Genomic DNA, 27949 nt, shown 5'->3' with positions numbered 1-27949 from the left:
ACTGGTATAGTTACACAGGAGTGCTGGACCACGAGTACAAGAGGAGACTCACAAACTCCTACTGGCCCTCCTCTCCTGTCCTACTATTTTAGTCTTGGATGCCAAAACACCATCCTCTCAGACGATTCACACATACCTGCTGGCCACATCTGCAGCTGGAACCCCAGCTGGTTGGGATTAAGGGTATAGTTTGAGACCTAAGAATTTCTATAAAGGCACTATTCTACATTAATGTGACACCAGGAAAGCATGAAAGCATAAATTTCTAATGGGAAGCAGACATGAATGTTACGCCTGCACACGGCTTAGGAGGCACTTCTGCCCAATCTAAGAGCACAACTGAAGAACTGTTCAGTCTGGCAAAACATCGATGACCAATCGCACCCCACAGGGCTGTGCCTCTAACAGAAGATGAAGAATAAACACAATGTTCTTTCAGCATTACACACTCACTAAAAAAATATAACGCAGGTCTGTAACAGAAGTGAACATGATCCAGAGCATTCATTTGGCAGATGATTCACCTTTAATACATTTCATGGCGTATCTAGTATTTTTTTAAAAATATGTTTCATTAATGTGTTCCAAAAAAGAAACAACCCCCCTCAAAATATTAGTTTTAAAAGTGACACATATATACATACAGTTACAAAAAGGAGAAAGTTGCCTCGAGTTCCAGTTACAGTAACAAAGCATTTACTGAGATTAACGTGTAAGTCATCAATCTGAGTCCCTGTAAGCCAAAGGAGACTATTAAAATCAATATAAGATTTGTCACACTAAACACACATTCAGTTACTAGAAGTAAGGCTTATCTATTCACAACGAATTCCACATATCTTCTACTTTGTGAATACAAAGTGCTGTAATACATTTACACTCTGAAGTTTAAACAGTGTAAAAAGGATAAACCTCTTTAGAAGTTACGACTGTTCTGCTACCTTTTCTATCAGAAATACTGCCACGCAGTGTTCTTACATCTTGGTTGGGGGTTGGGGAAATGCTCATTTGACAGTGCGGTACCGTACATCCTCTGTACTCTAGTGAATTTTACCACACAGCTTCAGCAGGTCAAGGCTCAACTTCCAGAAGTGTATTCAGATGTAGTGTCCTCCCAGCCTGGAGTGCTCCAACGTAGGGACAGCTGAGGAGGACTGGCAGTACTGCAATGGTCACTGCTGCCTGCACCAAGCCCATGCAGAACTGCAAGGCTCATCCCACCCCTTTGGCAGCTTGCAAAGCCATGATTTTAAGGCCAGTAATAATATTAAATCCATCTCACATAAATGAGGCTAAGAGATGTCTTAAGCCCACCATCAATACAGGCTTTATTTAACTGTCAGCTAGGGTAGTAAAGCCTAATCGTAGCCTATGCTTGTTTTCAGAGAGGGTTGAGGGTGGAAAAAAAAGGAAGGAGAGACCACAATTAGACTAGGCCACTTTTAACTACAGTGCAAACTATCTAAGACTTTAAAATAAAGTGACTGAGCCCTACCATAGTTTTTCCTCAACATACTTATTTCTTATCAGTACTGTTAAGTTATCCTTAACAAAAATGTAAACTCAAATAAGACAACACTGCTGTTTTTCTTTATAGCTACACCAATACATACAGTTGGGCCTCAAGAAACCAAAACATCTGGGATCTTCTGCATTTCCTCTGGGACCTTATGATCACCGGATTTTTTTTCCTGTTTTACTTCTCTGCCTGAGCTCAAAACTGTAACCACCAGCTTTCTTGGCAGGGCTTACATTTGTCTTACTCCACGTGAGCATCTTCAATGCTCTTATTTAAATTGACTAAAGAAAAATTTCTCAATGAGGAACATATTTGTGCAAGACAACTAACCAACCTGTCTCTTTCTCATGCAGAAAACAGATGCTGTATGCGCTGACAAATCTGGGTGATCTATTAAATTAAAAGGCAAATTACAAAAACTCCTGTAACTGAGCCACTTTCATGCTATCTTCATTCCTTTAGATAAATTTCCTCAGGCTTCTCCGCTTAACATGGAGAGTAAGGTGAAGCTTTGAGGCAGCCACATGCTGCTTTGCCCTTTTGACACAACAAACCACCACCTCAATTAATAATTTCTGATCCTCTCTAAAAGACTTGAGTCCAGATGTGTATTTACCTTAATGAGGACACCTGCCTCTAGAGCAAGCTCTTTTTTTCTTTGCTAAAAGAAGATATCCTGGGACATCTCCATAGTGTACCTGTGTTGCTTCAGAGAATGTCTGTACACTAAGTGAAACTTCTCTTCTACTGAATCCCTATCCCCTCTCACCCAAATTGCTGGAGAATTTCCACACATTTTGTCAAGAGATCATGGTTGCTCTAAGCAACATTCATTTTCTTTTTGCCAAGTTTAGACTTCAGTTTGTATTTGCTTTGAATATATTTTAGAAATACACTGGAGAGATGTCTAAGTTGGAGTTGTACTGAAAATTATTTTAGCAGCAGATACTATTTGACATAGCATCTTTGTAGTTCTGTACATCCCCTAACAAACGTTAGGAGAAGAACTTACTGCGTGCCACCAAACAGAGGAAATCAGCAGCCAAGGATAACAAAAAACTCAGTCTCCAAGATCTTGGGCTAAAACATCCTGAATGAACTTCAATGTACGTTGGTACAGGAAAGCATCCTTCTTCTTTGGCTTACAGATATTTAGATGATTAACATCCACTGGAATAAGGTCTCCAATTCCTAACTCTGGGAGAGCGGGGAAAAAAAAAAAAAAGAAGAAAAGAACTACTAAAGCTCGTAAGATCACCTAGACTGAAAAGCACATCTTGCATTATCAATTTCTCTCTTAAAAACAACTTTCCTGTTTATTATTTATTCACTCAACCTCCCAAGAAATCCTCCACTTTGCTTGGAACTTTGTATCTTTAACCATATAAAATTACAGTAGAGCAGCAGGATGAAGGTTTGCTTTCATTTATCCAAACATGCATGTAAGAAACAGTGAGCGTGCTGCTTATAAGCCTGGGTTTTGAACAAAAATGAGTGGCGTCCCTCTGAACCTCTAAAAGCTTTCAAGAGAACTCATGTGCTGCATTGTGCATCATCTCTAGAAGAGAAGAAATATGCTATAAAATTATAAGTGCACTGTGCTTATTTGTGCACGCTTTTATGTAGCCCTCTTTTTCATTTTATTTTGTTAAAACAAACAGCCCAGTTCTTCAGTCCTTACCAGTAAAATTACATCAGAAAGATTTTCACAAATAATTGCTTCATGAGAAGACATACTGGAAAAATACTGTTAAATATTAACTCGGGAAAAACAGTGATGTATAGTCTGAATTTTTCAAAGCAATTAACCTTGCTTTTAACCTAGCTGATTTAGCCTGATCTAAAACACAACAAAGAAATGTTTCTGTTCAAGGCCTTACAGGTACCTTGGATAATGCAAAAGAGAGTTTTGCTCAGGGAACTGCTGAAAATTTCAAACTTAAAACAATTCTCTAAGTTGAACACCCCTAAACAAAGCAAGAAAAAGAACTGCCTGGTGTTCCCTTCTCCTACAAAAGGCCAAAAAGATCGTGGGAACTCTTCAGGAGGCAAACTCAATTGCTTGAGTATCTGAGATATGGAAGATAAAAGGCTCTTAAAACTGAAAAATAGCTTTGTGACTTTTCCCTTCCATTACCATTTTGCTAATTTTTTTTCTTGTCTTTTAAAGGAGGAAGCTGCTGAAATTTATGAGTACTTTGAAAACACTATTCAGCTTCCTGACATAACAATGTAACACTAGACCAGGGTCTACTCTGCTTTTTTAAGCCTTACTCACATTTAGCAAAGTCAAAACAATTACTATTCTAAAATGTAAACATAGCTACCTCTGATCTCAGCAGGGAGACTGTAGTTTAAACTCAGTCAAAAGTTCAAACAAAAACCCCCAAAAACATAACAGATCCATTTTTTTAGGTCTTTCTACCATAGCACTTATAATCCTTCCTCATTATCAATGCTTACATGAACATACATAAAATTAAACAAATTAAATGGCTATTTGACTTACTTGCTGATTCCAGAGGTACAACGTGCAGTTTTATCATGCTGCCTATGTGTGTTGGTAAGGTTTCTGCAAAACTCAGCACTGAAAATTTCTTATCTTTGGCAAAAGACAGGAAGTCATCATTCAGCTCTTTAAGGGCAGGAGAATCTGAAAAAAAGCAACGTACTTTTGTAGTGTTACCTTAGACATGAGATTATAGCATTTGTCTAGCAAGACTGCATCCCTTAAGAGATGTTTTGGAAAAACTAATACTCCAGTAAATGGAGTAGCATTTTGTATGTAATCCCTTTTTCCAGCTATCGTATGCAACAATTGTGTATTTCTGCACAGCATGGAATTTGTTTAGAAGCTGAGTCTAAAGTGCAACACATGTTGAGTTACTACATTCCTAAATGTCCCAAAATAGTCTTCTATAAACTTGTTCTGACTTCCTTTTTCCCCCCCTTCACCTCTGCAATCAGGTGAAAGTTACTCAGAATTACGTACAGTAATTCAATACATAACCCAAAATGTAATACAGGGTTTTTTTTTTTATCCAGCTATTTTTGACAAGCACAATAAAAAAAAAAGCCTCATGAATAGATCATTATAGATCCCTGCTGTTAAATGGTAGCTAATCGCGCATACCCTTGCTGAGTTCTTTAACCTCTGCAGACGGAAAGAGAAGATATCTGGCATTTATAGAATATTCAGCCAGCTGGGAACCATGGTGAGGTACGCTATAAAATATGATTCCTCTGGTGTTGTTCACAATTTTATCCATTTCTGGATTCTTGGAAGCATCCACCAGCATCTTTTTGACTAGAAGACCTGGCAACAGAAGCTGAATTAATGCAGGGATTTAAACCACTGTGAAAACAACCATCATGCTATATTATCCATGAAACAACTACCATATTCTTGCCTTGGTTGATTAGTCCTTGGTTTGTCAAATATGTAACATTCAAGTTAAAAAAAAAAAACAAACCAAACCTGAGGAGGCATTAAAATAAAATGTCAGACATGCAAATCCAATTTTGGTTTGCTTTAAGTGTTGCTATAGACATATACTATATATGTGATCATGGAAATAATTTTGCCTCTGGATTTTCATTTACATGAATTTCAACTCATGGATTCTGTGTTTTTAAAATCAACACAGTAAAAACAAACAGCAATAAAAATCCTTTCACAATGTACTGAATATAATGCATTAAGAAAGTAGAAGCGTATTTTGCATTTTTAGGTCTTTGCAAACTTTTTAGATAAAGTATTCTGAATAATCACATTTCAGACTGTATTTGGTTTGCAGCTTATTCTGAAATATTACAACAGAGAAATACTTTACATCAAACAGGCAATGTGCTTACCACCCATGCTATGTGATACCCACACCAGAGGTCTGTCTCCAATCCCAGCAGCTCTGAGCTTGTCAAGAAGCTCATTGCTCCTGTAAGCTATAGACTTCCTGCAAATTAAAAACAAACACAAGCATGATGATGCACGATAGGTTAGAAGGCAACGTTAAAACAGAATGAATTTTCCGTGTTGCATGTTTCTGGAAGTGAATTAGGTACACTAAAAATTAACCACTTAGTGATTGTTTCTACATTGAAAAATGGCAAAAAAACTTGTAAGTTTGGCTTCACAAGAAAAACAAGAATTGAGCTAAATTCTGTTTCTTCATCTTGCTGGAAAGGTTTGGTTTAATTTCAGCCATCACTGATTTCCTTTAGCTTTAATTACAAAAATATCTTTATAGTTTTATAGAAAACTTCATTTACACATTGTAATTTTCATTTTACACATTATGTTTTCATTTTATGAAAGCATCATCAATGCACAATGAACTTTTTCCGCTGAAACAAGAATACATCTAACATCTGCCAAAAATGTACCTCCCTGAACAATGTGCAAAATGTGAAGCAACATGCAGGGAATTAATAACTTACGTGCACGATCAACCAGTACATTCAAAAATCACAGATAATGTCTGTTATACTTTCCAGACAATAATCTCCAAATGCTTTGTACTGGAATAGTATAAAAGCATAATAATCTCCACCTTATAAATGAAGAGATAATAGAACCGATGCCAATTCCCAATCCAAGCTGGAAAGTGCAACATTTCTGCAATGTAACAAGAATCAAACACATATCCTTGGATAATGGAAACCCCAGGACACTGGGGCAACCACTGGGCAAAACCTAATTTACTTAATCTGTACTGGTTCTCAGCATTATCACTAAAAATTGCTTTTATAACACATGAAAAGGATGCTCAAATGTGTCTTCTCAGCTGAGCAGTAGGCTTTAGGATAGCTTAGGAACTTACAAATTCCTTTCTGGAATAGTGAATGAGCCTATAACACTCACAGCAATTGTAATATTGTGATTCTACTGCTACATCTTTGTACGTGCTAGTTAAAAATATCTTCACAGTATCTTTCATTTTGTATTAACTACATCAAATTTTAAAATAATAAAATGCTATGCTTGAGTGACATAAATAAAAGATAATGTAATTTTCCATTTTGCAATGAAAAAGACATTATCTTTAACTACGTAAGCAGGCAAATAAATACATAAATAAATACGTGCTTATTTATTTTTCTAATTTTCTTCCACTGTGCTTACTCCATGCAGACACAAGAAAAGCTAACCACTAATTTGTTTTTTATTATCATTGTTTTGTCTGATTTCAAATAGATATATCAACAGCCACATCTTCCTTTTTTTCCCTGTTTATATGCTTTCTTTAATGCAATATTTGCATCTACCCTTCATATATCCACAGGGAGAAAGGAATGAAAAAATGCCAAGTTCCCTGTCTACTACACACATGACAATTTTTTTCTCTGCTACACAAAAGATAATTTAACCTGTTAGTAGTCATGAACATGCCTTCATTGAAGTACAAGTGGAATCTACAGGACTAGTAGCATAAATTGAAGGACTCAGATTAGGAACTGATTCAAAGATCACTGAACTCAATTACTAAGCCTAATACCCATTCAAGCCAAATAATCTTTACAAGCTCAAAATATTTTTATTTTTTAGAACACACATGTCTGGAGGTAGCATCTTCCCCTGACCTACCTGGCTCATGATTAGTAAAAACACAATTCCTCTGATAAGGGTAATCATGCTATCAGACCAAACCAGATATAGTTTCTGTATTTTATTCATCACAGAATCACCAGGTTGGAAAAGACCCATCGCATCATCGAGTCCAACCATTCCTATCAACCACTAAATCATGGCCCTGAGCACCTCATCCACCCACCTTTTAAATACCTCCAGGGAAGGTGACTCAACCACCTCCCTGGGCAGACCGTTCCCAGTGCCCAGTGACCCTTTCTGTGAAAAATTTTTTCCTAATGTCCAGCCTAAACCTCCCCTGGCGGAGCTTGAGGCCATTCCCTCTTGTCCTGTCCCCTGTCACTTGGGAGAAGAGGCCAGCACCCTCCTCTCTACAATGCCCTTTCAGGTAGCTGTAGAGAGCAATGAGGTCTCCCCTCAGCCTCCTCTTCTCCAGGCTAAACAACCCCAGCTCTCTCAGCCATTCCTCATAAGGCCTGTTCTCCAGCCCCCTCACCAGCTTTGTTGCTCTTCTCTGGACTCGTTCCAGAGCCTCAACATCCTTCTTGCGGTGAGGGGCCCAGAACTGAACACAGTATTCGAGGTGCAGTCTCACCAGTGCCGCATACAGAGGGAGAATAACCTCGCTAGACCTGCTGGCTATGCCAAAGACTTACATTAATCTCTTTCCAGGGACTAGCGCTCCTCGATTAAAATTATATGCTTCATTTTACCGCAAGTCAAACGTCACAGTGCAGTGAAATTTTTGCTGTGCTTATGATGTATTATTGGGTCAGTTTAAGAAATATTCCCCTTATGATATAAAATCAATATTTCATCACCTAATAGCATAATTTAGCATCTCTGCTAAACATGAACAGACTGTAAGAATTTAGGAAATTGCCACAAGAAGTTATTCATGAGGCAAAAAACTCAAGTATACCGTAACTCTATCTAATGTTTTTCCAAACTTAATTTTCAAATCCAACAAGCAAAGTTAAATTCACTGTTTCACACCAAGTGATCCCAAGGATCAGCTTTACAGGTCTCCCTCCTGCCTCCCCTCCAAACTACAGACACTTCAACTGTTACCTGTGAGCCTCAACAGGACATGTTGCTTTCCAGTCACTCAAATGGGTGTCATATTCCACAGATATTATCCTAAGGGCAGGACAGTCTGAAGCCAGCCATGTCTAAGTTAAAGAAAAATGAAACCAAAAGGAGCTTATAATTGAAGTACTTGAAGCCTTCCAAGCAACTTATCAGCAATGAAGCAAAGATTTTACAATGGGACCAATAATCAAGTGAGGTGTCTGCTCTTCAGTTAATCCCCCAATAAATTTTGCACCAAAAATATGTATTTTTTTATTACATGCTGGCAAACTGTAGGCTGTTCCTCAGCCCCAAAGGCAGGTGGAGATGGATTACTAACTCATGCATTCCTGGCTCCCTCTCCTGGGTGAAACAAGAATTACTAAGTTTATCATCAACAGGGCTGATCAGTTTTAAGTTTTACAGAGATAATTTGGTGTTTATACCAATAGGAGTTACTTGAAGCAGTAATTACTTATTTACCAACAATATTTAAGTAGATAGCTGCAAAAACTGAGGTACTCAGACACCTATGTAGGAAGGGATACTTCATTTAAAATGTAATTTTATGTATCTTTTTCTCAGCAATAACATTCCATAAAAAAAACAAGAGCATGAGTAAAGCAGTCACTGATGCCTCTTTCACTAGCAGAAGAACGAAGCTGAGAGCATTAAGTTTAGCAGAGATTTTTCCTTTGCAAACATAATCCATTCAAAATTTCAGCTTTCTAACAAAAACATATCAGGAACTCGGAAAGCGCTACTCGTGTAACAGATTACAAGTCATTTGATTCAAAAGAGACAACTGCCAGACAGTTTAATCCTAGATCCTCTGGACAGCTCTCACTAATGAGAAAACACAGCTGCATGTCAAAAAGATACTGTCTTTTTACCTTTGGCCAGCACTGGCTATAGTCCTCTTCCCCTTCTGAAGCATTTTTGTCCAAACGTTGGTCAATGTCTTGCTGTCGCCAGGTTTTAAACGCTGCTCCCAAAAGACCGTGAACAAAAAGGACGTCTGCTCTGATGGGCTGACTGATATAGAAAAATGAATTTTTAATAGAAGTGTGGTATGTATTCTTTAAGCAAATTAAATGTACACAGAACTTTTATCCTGAAGGATGCCAAAATGCTATTTTTAACACTATATATGATTTCTTCTCTTATGGACAACATTCCATGACATTTCATTCTATTTCAAAGAGGATATTCAGATCAAGACAAAAAACAGGGATTCACCCAGACGAGAGATATAAAAAAGCATGGGAAGTACCCTCCTTGCAGGTCATATTTTTCTATAATGAAAACCACCATTCTCTCCAGCTACTGCAACTTGGTAGCACTAGCTTTATCATCAAATTAGATCTCCACTGTAACCTGATTAACATCAATGACCCAGGGAATAGTTGCTACTAAGTCACATACAATGTTGGAGTCTGATTCACTCCCAGATACACATTCACTATTAAAAGAAGCTGAAGCTATAAATTTACTGCATCTTAAGTCAAGAGGTGCTGCTGCCAACAGCATAACTACAAAGCACTGTATCCCAAGACAGCCAGTGCAAAGGTTAAATGGTTGCAACACATGTAAAATAATAATTCATCTCACTGTGTTTGGATTTTTCCAGGCAGCACAATCCTCCTTTCATGGCTATGGGCTGCTGTAAACACTACTGTTGTTCTTCCATTTAGGATTCTAAATTCAGCCCTCTCAACCCACCAAAGAACAGGAGGAATAGGTGACACGAGTACAGCAGCACTCTGATATCAACTCTTCCAAAGTACAGTAACTGAACAGTATAACAAATAACTCAAAGCACAGCATGTACAATATGTTCTGCTTTACCTGCTACGATATTGTGGATGTAACACATAAACACCATCTGGATACTTTTCTTGCACTGTGTCCCTGTCTAGATTAGCCAAAGCTCTGGATGCATGAGAAGACTGAATGACATGTGGGGATTTCATTACTTCAGCAAGTACAGAAACCCAACCTACATTGCAAAAATAAAAGTGGCAGGTTAACTGATTTGAAACATCATCCTTCAAAAGCCTACTTGTGAAAACAGAAGCTAAAACTTAAGAATGGAAGCATCAAAACAAATTATTTCAATCCACTCTTTTGACCACAGGAAAGCCAACACCAGATAAGTAACACCTCCAAAGTACACAAATCCAGAATGGTGAGGTGGTAACGTATTTTACTGCTGTTCAGTTTATGATCTGAAGGAAAACCCCTCTCAGAAGAGAAAAAAAAGTGTATCAGGAGGTCAGCACAGTTGTTAGAGACAGAACAGATCTGAAGTCTCTTTTTGCAGGTAAGATGCAAGAAAGACAGAGAAAATAAATGTTCCAGAGAGAAAATGAAGCTTAAAGTATACAAGGACATAAAAACTACCCACAAGAGTAATGGCAGGTGGAGAAATGGATGCTTGCTGTTAGAGTGCAATAATTTCTGATTTTAAGATCCAGTGTGTGAAAAACTATTTAAGGAATTAAAATGCCCCCACTATTCTAAAAATAGTATACTATTTATACCTAGGAAATATAAGAGAATTAATGAAGGAAACCTTTGAATACAATCCTCAATAAAATTTTAAGTCATGGCTACCTCAGGAAAAAACAGACACTTCAAAATACCTTACCTAAGGTGTAAAATATAGTTTCTTAGGTGTAGATGGCTAATATAGCCTACTGAGAAATGCAAAGGAATATCTTCTATACACATATATATTTTTCTTTAAAATCCTGATAAATCTTCTTGCTGCTAGCACGAGTGGTCTACAAATCACAATTACATTAAAACTGAGTTAAAAAGTAAAATCTGGGAAGGCTTTGAAGAAAGATTTTCAAAGGAGTCTGCTTTGGAAAAGAAGAAACAATTCACTTAATGAGCACTGTTTCAAAATCACACACAATACATTGTTACTAGTATAGCCAATAAGTGGCTAACCCAAGATAGTTTGTTCACTGTGGAATTAGAAAATAATTAAATAGCATGTGAATTTTGTTTAAATGTGAGTACTTTTGAGAACTGCCAATCATTTCCTCTCTTAAGAATTAAGTATTTAATCTACGTTACTAAGCAGGAGATAGATATAGATATAGATATAGATATAGATATAGATATAGATATAGATATAGATATATATGTTGACTACCACACACGTTCTCCCTAAGATGAATACTATCTAAAAACTATTTTCAGTTCCCCAAATACAATGAAAGATTACCGAGCTAGTCCGATTTAAACTAGCGAGGTCTCTGGTTCTGTATTTCTTTTAAATAAGACAAGGTGAAGGGTCAAAACCAGTGTTCAGAATTCTTCTGCTCCCAGACACCACACTACAGCTACTACACTACACAGTGCAACATTGCTTTTCTTCTTCTTCCTGTGCCCACAGTTTTCGCAAAGGAAAAGAGCCTTAGAAGTTATTTCTTTTTATGCATCACTCAGCACTGCAGTGGAAGTCTTGGCCAGCAGCGTTCAACAGCTCATCTCTGGAGCCCAGTCCACTGCTTAAATTCCATTTGTACTGAGAGCTCTGCCCCAGGGACCTGCTGACTTTTCTGCTACTTTCTCTTCCTCTGTATGGTTTTAACAGTCATCATAAGAATGTAAGAATAGGGCTAAAGCTCAGACCAAAGGCCTTTGTACTCTGCTGTCTTTCTCAAAAAGTGAGCAGTAACGGAAGCTGTGGAACAATAGAAGAGCAGACCAATAAAAGGGGAAGTGTACAGTGCTGATTCTCCACTATACCCTCTCAACCTTCTACAGTCAACTCAGCTTCTGTGCGTGAAGTGTTATGGATTTTTCTTTCCATTAACTTAGCCTAATCACTTTTTGAAGCTTTTTAAGTCTTCAGGAACCACATTGTTTTGAAGCAAGCTGTAGTTTGGTCATGCAATGTATGGAAAAAAATATATTTGTTTGTTCCGCCTTTTGATAATTTAATGCACAAGAAACTTTGGTCTTGCATTATGAGAAATAGCAGATGACTTCCCTCTTTGTCTTCTCTACATCAGTGAGGATATTATATATCACCATTATATTCTCCTTCAGTTGCTTTTTCCAAGATAAACGTGTTAATCTAGTTATTTGAACTTTCTACCACAGCCATTCCAAATTTTTAATCACCTTCAGTCTTCCTGTGCCCTTGCTACTTCTCCTCTTTGCAAGAGGGAGATTAAAAATGAAACAGACGCTAGCTTGGAATTATACAACAGCATATTGACATTTTCTACTTTTCCTTTCTTTCCTAATAAATCATACGGAATTATTTACTTGGTACAGAGCTAGAAGGAATAACTTCATTCTGATATTTAAGGTAAACTAAAAAAAGGGGCATCTGAGTAAAGCTTAGAAGTTATTAGCCTAATGTGAAACAAAGGAGGGCGCAAAGGCATGTTTCACTTTATTCCAGAAGGTAAGGAGTGCAAACTGATCCGTTTCTTTACAAGAATAAAACGCAGTCAATAAAAAAAAAATTAATCTACAAGTAGATTTCTAAGAGTAAGCAACTCAAAAGATTTTTGCTGGTAATGTGAAACAAGTACCAACTAGGTCCAAATTTTGACCATCCTTCAGACTTCAAACACCTCTGTAGCACTGACATATATCAGACAGACAGCATTAGAGGAGTTCTTAATCAACACAGTCTAATCTGTCTATGTTTTTGTATAAAAAATACCTCCAAATGCCACCTCCCCATCCCTCAGATATAAAACCCACACCACTGCCACGGCCTGTTGCATTTTGCAAAAGTGCCGTATCCTCTGAAAAATTCAGAACAGAAATCTGACACTCAGATTCCTCGTGCTTGCTTTCATTTTACCTGCATGTACTATGGATGAATGAAGACGTTCATCCAAAGCCATGTTTCCAATAATGCGAATTATGTTCCTTTGAATTTTTGCTGAATCCTTACGTAGCTGGTATATCCTCTGCAGTAGTTGAAGACCTCCTTTAGCTTCTATTTTATCACAGTGAGAAGAAACCTAGCATCATAGAGTAAACACAAAACCAGTAAGTAGGTGTTTCGTAAAAGGTTCTTTGAGACGCTATTAATTCACCAATCAGGGAATTTTTAAAAGCTGATATGATACAGAGCCCTTTTATTACATCGAAATTCATATTAATCTAGTATTTATATGCTGTAGTTGAAGAGGAAGTAAATATTTTAATATGCTAAAAGCATGATTTCTATGGATTTACAACCACCATTCTACTCTCCTCCACATCTGAGGGAGATGAGATTGACTTTGCCAAGTGGAAGAGAGCAAATTTCAACTAAAGATCAAGTGACGTCAGAATTTCTAAATATATGGAAGATGCAAAAGGAATACTGGCAAACTGCACTTCATCCATCCCTCTACCCATAACAATTTGGTGTCCTCAACGCTATTTCTCAATGTTCTAGTTTTCTGAGCAATTAAGTACACACTGAAGAGTGCAGCAACGGGAATCAAGAATTATTGTTACACAATCTTCCATACTCTTCATCCGTGTCTGCAAAGAACATACTGGTCTTTGGAAAATGCACAGTATTAGCTGTGTGCTGTGCAATGTGCCCAAAGGCAGCTGTCACTGAAGAATGGACCTTTGCAAATAGCCAACGTTTGCATTTCATTCTGACTTCTGATTTCGAGTGATTTCATGAGGATACTTTGCTTTCTGGACACCTGGCACTACAGTTAGATTAAGAGCCATAGGAAGAGACTGCTTGTAAGCTTTCTGAACTGATATACGTCAACTCACACAGATCCACACGCTTTGTGCTAAGAATTTCATATCATGAGTATCTTGCTTACTGAGAAGCTGCAGAGTGGAAACACTGTTCCTCATGACACCCATCTCCAATGACTTTGGGTGCCAGTAGGAGGTAGCCCCACACAGAAAAGACTTGTTAAAGCCCTCTAGACTTCAGACATTCTCTCCTGCTTTTCTGTGTCAGAGCTCCCCTTTTACTTCTTGAAATATGTAATGGGTATATCACAGGGGAACTTACACAGGCTAATGAGAAACAATAACAGAATTTACATAGACTTCCCATGAGAAAAAAAATGAGTGTCATGCTGTCTTTCACATCACATCAGTCTCAGTTGTCTGAATATCCTTACAGAAAGGGTGAGAGATAAGGAAATGGCAACTCCTTCTCAATATTTGAGAAAACATTAGAAAGGAATGTTTATAAGCATAGCTTTTCAGTTACAGTTTAAAGGACAAGTTACCTTAGAATGCTGCACTAAAGCTTGCAAGCAAAAGAGTTCCACTGTCTCTGAAGGGACTTTACTCAATGTTTCACAATATGGAAGTCCATTTCCTCCAAAACACCATAAGCCTCCCTGAAATAAGAGTCAGTAAATATACCACATTCCAAATGTCTACGTAAAATAAGCATTTCTAAACTCTTAAGTGTGTAATGATCTATAGAAATTGCTATAAAGAGTGTGCATGTATTTTTCTAAATGTACAAATTACACAACAGTGCACTATAAAAATATCTACTATTTTTAATGGAAACTATTAAACCGATTCGCAGTCAGCAGCCTCCGAGGTCTATTAACTTCAAAACGTACAATAAACCAGGAAAATAAAAAAATGAATTAACAAAATTCATTTTGTTAATGAATGTCTTCTTTTAGGATGGTTTGCTTAAGCAAAAAAAGCAAAGAATCAGACTGCACCTAGACTTCCATAGTTGCAAAAGTGAGAAGAGGAATAAAAAAGGTCTTCAACACTTAGCATAGCTCCCAAAGACCAGCCAGTCTTTTAGTAGCAAAACCAGAATAACCTCAATAAAGAGCAGTTTTCTGGAACAGTGTGATTATCAAAATGCCTCCAAGTGTGGTGTCTGACCAAAGCTCCTTTTGTATAGCAAGAGCTCTGGTTGTGAAAACAATGAAGTAGTAAAAATATTACATAGTTGTGTCACAGCAAATTGCACTCTGAAATCTCTAAATTAAACCTGTCAGGCACTATTATTAAAATATGACAGTAATTTTTATTATTGTATTTAAAAAATAAAATAACCAATTAAAATTTCAACTTTTAAATAAAAAAATACAATGAACAAGAGATAGTGGATGACACTAGAACTACTATTAATATTTTTAAGCAATAACAGCACTTTCAATGACATTCCTAAAGGCACTTAAGAAGCTGTTGGATAGATAGCTGAAGAATTCCTAAGTTCCAAGTCCAAGCAGACCACTACGCGATTCCAATTCTGCTTTTGGCTACACTGATCTGTTACAGGGAGACATTTCTATGCGATATAACAGAGTTTACTACTTAAGGCGTGCTAACAGCTTATCAGTTTGCCAGTAAGACTTAACAGAGGTTTAATCATCTCAGCAGTAAAAGAACACTCAAACAACAGTAAGATGAAATACGAAAAATAATTCTGAGCACTGCAAGGGCAAGGAAATACTCAGGACAAAATGCTGAAATACCCACTTTATGGGAGGCTTGTAAGTAAAGGTAAACAAGCTTTCAAGCACATAGACTGTATCATAGAATGACAGAATTGTTCAGGTTGGAAAAGACCTTTAGTATCACCGAGTCCAACTCTTAACCAAGCACCGCCAAGTCCACCACCAAACCAAGTCTTCTAACTACTTCCCAGAATGGAGATTCAACCACTTCCATGGGCAGCCTGTTCCAACCCTTGGCAGCCCTTTTGGTGAAGAAATTTTTCCCAATAGCCACTCTAAACCTCCCTCAGTGCCAAATGAGGCCACTTACTATTGTTCTATCACTTGTTACTTGGGAGAGGAGTCCAACAGCCATTAGAGATTTTACTTATTTTGTACTGCTGTGGCACCTAGATATTTTAGTTACATTGTACATTCACAAAGTCTCTGTATTTTTCTTCCCCTTACAGTGCTCAAAAATATGAAAATAGGTTTGTATCCGAGCTCTGCAGGAGCAAAGAACTCCAATAGTTCCATTCTGCAGGTGGGAACTCACCCTTTGTGCAGCGAGGGTCTGACTACTTTCATGTAAAGCAAGAGATGTGAAGTACTGGACACATGGATCAAGACCAGTCTGAGGCAAAGATACTAACAACAAGCGAAGTTCATCTTCCATAGAATAATCCTGTGAGAAGCACAAGTAGCTTTTAGTTCTGTTCAAAGCATGAAATGAAACACAGAAAATAAAGATCTGAAATACTGGAATCAGTCATATTAATAAGGCCATAAGATAGGAACCCTGGACTTGAGTGCTCTGCAACTTTGGTTTAATAGTTACACCTGTAAAGACTTTGGAAACTGACAATTTTAAAATCACCAGCTGAGTGACGAAAAGTACGCTTTATATTTCATACTTTGGTGGCCTTATTCTAATAGGCCTAGAAGGGCAAATGAAAAAAGTTGTTCCTGGCATAAGAAGCTTAAAAGTTCATCCTTAACTACACAGTAATTTCGGTGCTACTCCATTAAAACGAACGTATAAACTACTACGAAAGTACAGACACCTTTTATCTTTTATCTTCAAAATGTTCATATTGGATTATTAAACAAACACCTGAGCATGTGACAGAACAACAGATTCAACAAAGTAATTTTATTTGCCCACTGTCACAGAACTTGCAATTATTCTAATTTTTGCTACAATCAGAGATGAAGACACATCTTGTAGCAACACTTGCTGCCACAATGATTTGTATCAGCTTTGTAAATAGCAGATTTGGAACTTCAATCACCCAGCAATCATACTGCTATAAAAATAAAGTTTATACCCAGCCCTATACCAATACACTTCAGTACTTCAGGGCTGACAGGTACAGATCCACCATCATGTAACGTTACAAAGATAAGAAACCAAAAAGTTTGGTTCCCAAAGTTTGGCTACCAAAGCTAGTTTTCAGTGTTTTATTGGTTAAGACATATAGGTGTTCTCTGACGGGAACTTTGGCCAGCATTCACCTATCAGCTTTCCAAAAAACCTCTTATATCACGCTTTGCGTGCCAGTTCTATTTATTGAAGAAGCTGATATGATGACATGATTGCTCAAACCATCATACAAGGCAATCTAGGATGACTTAATATAAGACTCCTTCACATTGCCAACTAGGTACAGACAGGCAGTGCATGCATCAGACTAGTAACTGGCTCAAACTTTGGTAAATGCGTATTGTGGACATACAGGCTGAAAACAATAACTCGTCAACTCCTTATCCTTAGTTCCTTCTAACATGCCATTCACTAATGCAGATATACCCCAAAGGTATAGCACTAGGATATAGTTTTGTATTTTGATCTTAATTTTACTACCCATTAGTTACTTTAGAACTCCACTTTAGTATGGTTACCAACAACAAAAACACTAAAACCAAATAAGTAAGCAAAATTCATCTAATACCTACTTTTCATTTACTTACACTCTTTGTTTTTGGCAATGGTGGTGGAGGCAGGAAAAAGCGAAGGTCAATATCTTTGGATCGAGCTAAACCTATAGCAGTCCTTTGATCACAGGTCTGGGCAACTGTAACATATTGATAATCTGTAGAACAAGAACTTCAGTGTTAGTGCTAAACTATGCTTAAATATCTCATTTGGTTTTAAAGGTAGTTTCTTACCTACATTGTTAATGAACTCAATAACAGAAACGCATCTCTGCAATCTTCTTAAATAAGCTCTGATTTTGTAATCACAAATTCCAAAAGACAAATACTGCAGTTGTTAGACCAGCGCTATCCTAAACTGAAATATACCTGGGCACTAATTGTTCATTACAGATCAATTTGATAAAGGTCCTCAGATACAAGTTGAATGCAAGCAAAATCAGACGTTCAGTATTGTCACTCTGAAAGCAGTACAAGGACTACAAGCCCATGCTTAATCACCTAGGCTTGAGTAAAAATCTGAAATGCATAGGCATACGCCTATTTTTTTCCTGCATACAGTATTAAAAATCATAGCGTCAAATTCCAATGCTGCAAGATTTCACATGATACAAAAGCTACATTTCAATAAAACTGTAAAAGTCACAAACTCAGGTAACCTCAGAAAAGGCAGGATAGCACCACAGTACGGTTTTAAGCTGCCCTTCCTTACCGAAGGCACAAAACAGACTTTCAGTTACACTACTGAAGGGAAACCAGACTTAAACAGTAACTACTGTTCCTTTCCAAAATCTACCTACTTTGTAGCTGGAGAAATGGAAAATTACACACCAAAATTAGGTGGCAAACTGAAGAAAATGAAAATGAAATCTTAAAGTGGATCAATACTTTCTCTATAAAAATTAGTTTCTATCCTTGTTACTGTTCTAGAACAAAATTCTAGAAAAAAAAATGACAAATCACCTGAAATCTACTTTTCACAAACAGTCACAGACCATCTTTTTTTCTTTTGTGCAGATCACTTACAGCTGGAAATTGAAGTCATTGATGATATGCTTTGAACAAGCAAATGACTGTATGTATGATAACAGGTACGCTGAACAATTTGGTCCTAGGTGTGAAAAGTTAGCACATATTTTCAGTCTGGATCTTTATTAGACTTAGTTTTGGAATATCAGGTTAAAAAACCACTTCCCCTCATGAGTGAGCTGGCAAGAATAATTAATATTTGTGAAACATGCAAATATAACACAATGATCACTATGAAGAAAACAAGATAACAAAGAGCAACTTGATTCTGAGTGCTGGCCATTTTGTGCACTAAGATCACCTGTTAAAAGATGGTACTCTCCTACAAACATCAGACAGTAACACTAAATTAGTACACATACCTTCAGTTCTGGTACACTCTAGCTTTCAAATGTTTTCAAACACAGCTTTTTACTGTAAACTGCTTGGGGTAATTTATTAGAATATTACAGAGGCAATCTGAAACACAATAAATCCCATGGCCTAGAACTGCACTTGAAGAGTGAAAGGTCCTCAACTGACTGGACTACCAAGGTAACAAGTGCCAAGATTAGTGTGTTACACAGTTTATATGGATTAGTGATAGGGGGAAGATGACATATACACACCTCCCTCCCACTTTAGTTGGGGCTTCAAGGATATTCACTGCTAGAGCAACAGGGAAGACTTATTACTACATAGCAATAACAATAATAATAACAACAACAACTAGCTTACAAACAATGCTTGCAGATACAAGTTTTCTGTTTCCAGTCTGTCATTACTACCTGTTAGTTCCTGACCAACTTTTATTAGCTGAACCATGGCCTTAAATGCACTCCCCTAGAGGAGGCTTATAACTCTATTGACCTTGTTAGCAGTCCCAACAGAAAAGCTAAGGAACTAATGAACACAAACTGCTTTCCTACACTGTGGCAGTAGCTGCGATTCTCTGGTGGGGAAACAGAGAGAGGCCTGCACTGCAGATATACACGCTGCATTAGGAAAGAGAGTTGCTTGAAATGCAAACAAATCCTTCACATTTTAGGCCATATTTCAGAGTGTATTTACACTCCTTGTAGCTACTAGCCTTTTCTCATGTTGGTAGCAGACTTGTGACCACCAACCGAGACTTTGACATGTTTCTGGAAGAAATTAGGCTACATCAGCATATGTTACCATGCCAGTGACGGTTGTTTGCCAGGTCTTGTACAGCCTGAAGTCGGATCTCTTTGTCTTCTGACTGAGTTCTCTTTAAGAGGAGCCATAAGGCACATTCATGATCTTCTCCATCAAATGTACTGAATTGTCCTTTCACCAGGAAAAAAGAAAGCAAAATGAGGATTTTAACAGTCATACTTCTCTTCATCGAGAGAAAAAAAAAAAAAAGTCTGTTTCTTTTAATATTTGAAATTAGTCATTAACAGTAACTTAGAGTGCAATTTTTTAGTATTGAATTAGTATAATAAAAAATGACAGAATGGCATTAGTAAAATGCTGATCGTCAAACTATTAGAATGGCTTTGATTCATTTTAGAGGCACCAAGTTGATATTTCATATATATGTTACACATACACATCCTGGCTGGCACTTACCAACCAGAATGGCCAGCTTCCAGCATGAGCTGGAAATGATTAGCAACTTTCTGACCTTGAACAATAAATTCCATAGCTCCACAGTGGAGGCATATATCGTTATAACCATTTAACAGATAGTTAAATAAGAACAGATAGCACGTCCCAGGAGCATAGTTTCTTATATGAAGTGATATTCTTATATTAAACTACTTTAAAAAGCAGTGACACACTGTTACAAAAAGACTATGCTACTTTCAGTTAATATTGGTAATTTTGATGAAAGCATAACATCCTTTTCTAAAATTAACTGTTGAGAGTATTTCATTCCCCTAAACAACTTTTGTAAACAAAACTCATATCAATTACTAATCTGGTAGCTTAAGCTTCAACTCTCTTTGAAACAGGAAAAAACCATCTCAAATCTCTTCATAAACAACACTTCCATTTACTTTAAGAAAAGGAATGGTTTTAATACATAGAAAATATACTAATATTCTATATTAATACAGAAAACTATAGGAATATTACCATTTCAAACATGAAAGAACATACTAAGCTTGTAAGAAAAATTATTTTTACTATCTAAAAGGCTAATTTTTACTATTAAAAATAGATAAATCCATGCTTTCAATACCTACCATTAAAAGGCTTCCGGAAAATTTTAGCTTCTGTTTCCAGAATTTTCCTCACAGCTTTATGGATTTCTTTTCTGGCTTGGTATGTGATACCTATGAAAGTATTTTTAGATTACTGGAAATCTGAAAGACATATTTTTCATATCTGTATACAAGGTTGGACACACACAAAAGAAAGGAGACTGTGCCTCTAACTCTTATTACTTAACAAATTAAGAAAATCAACTACTGTCACCTCCAAAGTAGTTCCCTGCTGAGCTGGCACACAGCTGCATACAATACTGCCAACATTCAAAGCAATTCTGCAGATCATCTTCTGAAAGGCTGTCGAGGGTCTTTGTCATTTTTGCTGTCACATCCTCTACCAACAAAAAGTGGGCTCCTTTGAGCACTGATGATCTTTGGGAAGAGGGAGCCAGGTATGGCAAATAGGGTGGGTGCTCAAGAACAGCGATGTTGTTTTTAGCTAAAAACTGTTTCTCAGACAAAGCATTGCGGGCTGCTGTACACTGACATTTTCTGACTGACGGTAAGAAAATGTCGGTATTTGAACACAAGTCTGCTCATATAGAGTAAAACAATTGAGTGGAGCCTTGTCTCACTGTGACAGGTTAGATGTTGTTCTATAACCATCTCCTTGTCTCTCACCTCCCACTCCTGGTTGCCAAGCTCTCTCAGAGTCTTTTGTGTCAGACTTCATGTATATGCATATAAACAAAGGCAAATGCAAGGTCTTGCACCTGGGGAAACATTATCCAGGAGCGCAGCACAGGCTGTGATCTACCTGGCTGGGGAGCAGCTCTCTGGAAAGGAACTTGGGGGTCCTGGCGGAAAACAGGCTCAAGAACACTGAGCTGCTGCAGCAAAGAAAGCCAACAGGCTAGTGGGTTGTATCAACACAGGCATCACCAGCAGAGATAAAGCCATTATCTCACTCTACTCAGCGCTTGTCAAGCCACATCTGGAATATTATTCTCAGTTTTGGTCCAAAAAGGTGTGAACAGTCTGGAAAGCATTCACAGAAAGGGCAGAAAGATGCTCAAAGGACTGGGAAGCCTGCCACGTGACGAAAGGCTGAGAGAACTGGATTTGTTAAGCCCTGAGAAAAGAAGGCTTAGGGGAGACCTTATCACCATGTTCCAGTATTAAAAGGGTAGCTACAAAGAAGATGAAGACTCCTTTTTTTACAAGGAATCACGTGGAAAAGACAAGGGGTACAAGTTACTCCTGGGGAGATTCCAATTGGACAGAAGAGGAAAATTTTTCACAATGAGAACAATCATATCAGCCATTGGAATAATATCCCCATGGAAGTGGTACATTTCCCAGCACTGCATGTTTTTAAGATTCGGCTGGACAGGGTGCTGGGCCATCTTGTCTAGACTGTGCTTTTGCCAAGAAAGGGCAGGCTAAATGATCCTTGAAGTCGCTTCCAACACAATATTCTAGAATTTTGTGATATGCGTGAAATATATATACGCACAAATATATGGAGAAGAGAATTAGTCATATAGAGGGAACTGTATGTATAGAACTATCTTACAAAAACAGCCACCAGCTTAAAATAAATTCAATGACGGTGTGAAGAACATTGTAACAGATCTCAGGAAAAACACCTTTCATTATATAAGGGTGACTTTCAGAAACATCCTATTCTCTCAAAATTCTTTTTTTAGAATCCAAACAATTATGCTTCTTACCTTGATATTCACTTGGGTTTAGAGAAGTTGTACGTACATATACATAGGATTTAAGTTTTTCTTGCTGTACAGCTTGAGTATCAATTTGCAATAACTTCTTTAAGGACAGGACTTCATATGTAATGAATACAAAACCTCTATAAATAAAAGAAAACTGCATATGAATATTATTTTTAAAACGATGGCAAGTATAGGTTAACAATCATTTTGGCATCAATCAACCAGATTTTACCAAATACACATTAGACTGAAGATTATTTTAATTTAGCAAGGTAGAGAAAATACTCCAAAAAACTTAAAATAAGTAATAACTATTAGAAAATATGCTTCAAAACTATATTCTATCATATCTATAGGTCTCAATACTGTCACATTTTTTTGAAAAACACATGAATTAAAATTTTACCTACACGTATAAGTTCCATACATGCTTGTCAGCTACAACTTACCCTAGTACAAGTGATCCAGTGACCTTTGCAATTTTTCCTTGAAAAAATGAAAAATTCATGTCAAATAAAGTTGTACGCATCACCTTAATATAAACTTAGTTAGCACTTCATTACCAAACAGAAAGAATTTCAGCCATTAGAAATAAGCTCTTTTACATTTTTATATTGTTCTCTGGCTTTCAGGAAATCATTGCTAAAATTCACAAAGAAAGTTTTACTTGATCAAAATTTCCTGCTCTTCTAAGCAAGGTGATGAAACATGTCTCCTTCCAATGTAATTTACTTTGAGCATTGCTATCTATCAACTACATTCATTGCACAACTACAGAAATCAACAGTAAACTTCCTCTGCCTGCAACACTGTCATTCATTTGAAACTCTGGATTATATTAAGGAGTTAACTTTTTCTTATATGACGTGGATAGTTCTTCAATGTATATGAATACATACAGAATTATGTATGTTCTTTGAAGAGTCCTGCAGAAAGCCTCTAAGAAAAAATATATGTAAAATAATTGCATTGAATCTAATTTATAAAGCAAACAGCTGAATGAACATGTGCAATGACTCCTCTTCTGAAACAGTTCCCCTTTTGAGACTAAGGATTCCTGGCATAATTGAGCTATTTTGTTTTCAGACAAAGCTGAGCCGATTATCTGGATGTAAAGATCTCAATACAGAGAAACTCCGTTATTACTAGCAGCAGCAAACCCAATGGAACACATCTCACCTATCATGAACAACTTCTTTTCCTCTGCAAGAACTGGGACATTTGACCCAAAACCACCGCCACCAGGTTCTGTCTTTGCGAGACCATAAGAATTTTGGCATGCAGACAAAAGGCAGCTACATGTTGAAGAAGTAACTGGCAGAGAAGGTTGAAAAGGCAAAAAAATGCAATGCTTCCTGTAGAGCAGAAAGGGAAATATCCTATCTTTTAATGCTAAAAAATAAACTTTGGAATTGTGAGAACTATCATTCCATACAAAAGGCAACAAAGAAAGCAAAGACTAAGCAGGGAAGACCACAGAACTAATATTAGTAAGTAAGGAAGCAGAAACAATAGAAACAAACTTTATGGATGTAATCGTTTCATGGATCCAGAGCTTCAAAAAAAACCCAAACAGACAGAAAACAGAATTTAAGATAGTTTAATGTGATTGCATCTGGCAGGGGAGTGACCATAATTTTGTGTTCTAATCCCATACAATCTGTTGCTGTCATTTTACATATCACTACGCAAAACAAGGTCAGAAGCAGAAATCCACTTTAGGTGAATAAAAGCTTTTGATTATCAAGTTTTTCACGTACGCGTGGTGTTATACCAACAAAGATTTTTCCTTTTAGAATTGTACTTACTGATATCATTCCATGGTAGGTGTCTTTTCGTGGCTGGACCAGAAGTTCCTATTTGTCTATAGCAAAATATACAGTAAGCGGCCACTGACATCTGCACATTAAAAAAAAAAAAAAAAGTAATGATTGATTTGAGACTTACAGCAGAAAACCTGCAGCAGTTTTCTTTCCTGTCTTTCTGCAGCTAAGGTCATGATAACAAAGGTCACGATTTACAACAAAGCTCACAATAAGCCATATTTATGTCATATCACTCCATATAAAATGCTCTAATTAAAAGAAGTCTATAAACTTGTCAATTTAATAGGTAATTTAGTAGATGGAACGTGTAATATTTGTAGTGCAAGAATTATTTCAAAATCCACAAAGCATTAAACTTCCACAGCAACCACAAAAATCTGTTGTTGCACACACTGCAGAAGTAACATGAAATTCATATTTTATGACAGATGAAATTTTAGTGTCTGCATTGATACAGTTAAGCCAATTGAAATAGTGAATTAAGTTAATCCATTGAAACAGATTTAAAACCACACCACTATCTATCACACAGTTAAGAAATCATTATGTTGAAAAAAACAGGCATTCTTATTAAATGACAAATTAAGTCCATACTACCACAATGACAATTAACTCAAAATGATAAAATGTCACGTATGTAAATCTTGATCAATAAATCTGATATTCAAATACAGAAGCTTAAATATTCTTCTTGAATTTGAGGTAATCTCAACAGACCTGACAAAGAACTTATATTGCTTTTAATGCCAGGGTCCAATTTCTCAACAAGAGAATGTTTTTGTTTCCTTCCACTAATACGTCTTTCCTCCTTCCCTGTTTCCCCAAAAGTTTTAATGTTTCCCTGTTCCCTTGCTTGTGTTTGGGAGATTTTGGAAAAGCATCAGCTTTATGCCAGCACTGCCACAATCACAACAGACAACACTTTGGTTTCTGTCATATTTATTCATTCACTTTAACAAAGCACACAACACTACGAAACACTTTTCAGACATTAATCGGTCCCCTGGAGAGACCACTCCCACCTCCAAACTCTCCATCTAATCTATGGCACTTCCTTTACTACCTTTAGAATGGTTTGGGTTGGACGGGAACGTAAAGATTATCCAGTTCCAACACTCCTGTCATGGACAGGGACACCTCCCACTGGATCACATTGTTCAAAGCCTCATCCAGCCTGGCCTTGAACACCTCCAGGGATGGGGCAGCCACAACGTCTCTGGGCAACCTGTACCAGTGCCTCACCACACTCACAAGAAAACATTTCTTCCTACTATCTAACCTAAATCTTGTGTCTCTCACCTTAACACCATTCCACCTCATCCTATCACTGCCCTCCCTGATAAAGAGCTCCCCTACAGCTTTCCTGTCGCCCTCTTCAGGTACCAGCAGGCTGCCTTAAGGTCTCCCTGGAGCTTTCTCTTCTCTAGGCTAAACAAGTGCAACTCTCTCACACTGTCCTAATATGGGAAGTGCTCCAGCCCTCTGATCATCTTTGTGGCCCTCATCTGGACTTGCTCTAACAGAACCATGTCCTTCCTGTGCTGAAGACTCCAGAATCGAATACAGTACTGCAGGTGAGGTCTCATGAGAGCCTTTCTTCTACCTAACCACAGCCTGTAAACTGCAATAAACATGTAGTTCAGCGACTGCAGGTGCCACAGTTCCCCAAATTCAAAACATGCACCTGCAAACCCAAGATGCCACAGTGAGTACCATTTTGTTGTTGCCAGGAACCTCTGTTCAGGTCTCAAGAGCAAAAGTACACGCAAATCTAATGCAAAAGGACGCATTCTTCACCCTGTTTTACAGGTGGTTCAGGAGGCTTTGCAGTCTGCAACAGGTTTCTGTCATTTTCCAGCATGGGGCAGGAATGCTGCTGCCTCACAAATAGGGTACATGTGAAAAAAACCCACAGTTTTACTCCTTGCAGCACTTAAATGGCCACTGAGCAAAGCAGGGATGACTCTATGCTCCTTTCCAAAGAGGAAAGGAAAGTTTGTTACCTTTCAAAGCCTCACAGGGAGCAGGTGAAGCCTAAGACATCCAGAGGTTTTAAACGAGAACTGGCTCCCCAGGGCTTCCCCGTGCTGCTCACAGAGAAGGTGCCCTTGCTGCTGTGGGTTCATAGAATTATTAAGGTTGGAAAAGACTCTAAGATTATCCAGTCCAACCATCAGCCCAACGCCACCATCCCTACTAAACCATGTCCCAAAGTGCCAAGTTCTTAAGGATAGATATATTATTTTGTTAAGAGCACAACCAAAACCAGTGTTGGGAAAGTAATATTTACAGCAATTGTATGAATATTGTTCAATTATGTATAGCATTTTCTATGGCCAGTTTAAAGCCCAGTCCAGCTAAATCAACAGGCTGTGCAAGAAATGTCAGACCTAGAATAGGTATTAGATTTAATGATTAATGATTAAAAGGTTAAACTACTTTGAGTATAGGCATAGATTAAACATAAGATATAAGTTTGTGGAACTACTTGATGTTTTCTTTAAAGTTTTAAAGAATAAATATAATGTCTCAAGAAAGAAGTGACTTTTAGGATTGGTGGAGAAACATGAAGCACCACTTTTCGGGGAGAACCGAAATGAGACAGCAGAGATGTATTATAAAGGCAGAGTTCAAAGAACAGTGAACAATAGAGAACTGAGAGTGACTTCAAAGAAGAATAACAAACAGTAGAGAACTGAGAGCACATGGAAAAACACCAAGAACTTTCAGAAGAAAAAGAATACTTATTGGATAATGTATATAAATATCTGATGATTTTGTGTGGGCTTTGCCACTCACTGAGGTGACGGTCCAACTCTGAGTTGTAAATAAAGCAAGCCTAGAATTACCCACAGTCTGGTGAAAAATCCTTTAACACATGTATATACATTTTTTTAATACCTCCAGGGATGGTGACTCCATCATTTTCCTATGCATGTTCCCAGGCCTGACCACTCTTTCCAAAAAGAAATTTTTCCTAATCCCCAATGATATCCTAATATCTCAAGTCTCTTCTCACAAGCAAGATGCAAGAAAGACAGAGTAAATAAACACCCCAGAGAGAAAATCACAGAATTGCTTGGTTGGAAAAGACCTTTGAGATCATCAAGTCACACCATTCCTATCTGCCACTAAACTATGGCCCCGAGCACCTCGTCTATCCGTCTTTTGAACATCTCCAAGGATGGTGACTCAACCACTTCCCTGGGCAGCCTCTACCAGTGCCTGATGACTATTTCTGCGAAAAAACTTTTCCTGATATCCAGTCTGAAACTCCCCTGGTACAGCTTGAGGCCATTCCCTCTTGTCCTGTCCCGTCACTTGGGAGAAGAGACTAATCTCTCCGCAACCTGCTCTCGGGCAGCTGTAGAGACGGACGAGGTCTCCCCTCAGCCTCCTTTTTTCCAGGCTGAACAACCCCAACTCCCTCAGCGGCTCCTCGCAAACACTTGTTCTCCACTCCCGTCCCAGCCCGGAGATCGCCAAAACGAACACAAACACTCACCCGGGGAATCCCCCCGCACCCCTTCCGAGACAAACCGAGACCCCGCTACGGCGGGTGGGAGAAGGAGAGAAGGGAGGGGTATGAAGAGGGAAGGAGAAGGAGGAAGAAAGAAGGGGGAGTGAAGAAGAAGAAGGAGAAGCCCCCGCAGCCCACCACCTTCCGCC

At 37.8% G+C, this 27949-nt stretch overlaps 1 protein-coding gene across 4 annotated transcripts; it reads right to left on the bottom strand.

The window, feature by feature from the left end:
- Positions 1–492: 492 nt before the first annotated feature.
- Positions 493–27883, bottom strand: SERAC1 (serine active site containing 1). Of its 4 annotated transcripts, XR_011336988.1 has the most exons (19): positions 27786–27883; positions 24263–24353; positions 22904–22940; positions 22455–22591; positions 20758–20847; positions 19721–19852; positions 17570–17691; positions 16155–16283; positions 14414–14527; positions 13018–13180; positions 10026–10176; positions 9071–9212; positions 8178–8278; positions 5375–5472; positions 4653–4835; positions 4029–4172; positions 2532–2716; positions 1854–1909; positions 494–733 (listed from the first exon to the last, which is right to left on the bottom strand). XR_011336988.1 is itself a non-coding variant. In XM_069852060.1 (18 exons), the coding sequence occupies exons 2-17, from the start codon at positions 24351–24353 to the stop codon at positions 2580–2582; spliced, it is 1971 nt and encodes a 656-aa protein (XP_069708161.1). In that variant the 5' UTR covers positions 27786–27883; the 3' UTR covers positions 493–1909; positions 2532–2579. The 4 variants fall into 4 exon arrangements, 3 of the variants coding, with proteins under 3 accessions (XP_069708161.1, XP_069708162.1, XP_069708160.1); XM_069852060.1 differs by having other exon boundaries at positions 493–1909; XM_069852061.1 differs by lacking the exon at positions 1854–1909.
- Positions 27884–27949: the final 66 nt, after the last annotated feature.

This window comes from Phaenicophaeus curvirostris, chromosome 2, assembly GCF_032191515.1.
Source record: "Phaenicophaeus curvirostris isolate KB17595 chromosome 2, BPBGC_Pcur_1.0, whole genome shotgun sequence".
Lineage (NCBI taxonomy): Eukaryota > Metazoa > Chordata > Aves > Cuculiformes > Cuculidae > Phaenicophaeus > Phaenicophaeus curvirostris.
Note: the sequence above shows the minus strand (reverse complement) of the source record. Positions and strands in the feature narration are given on the sequence as shown.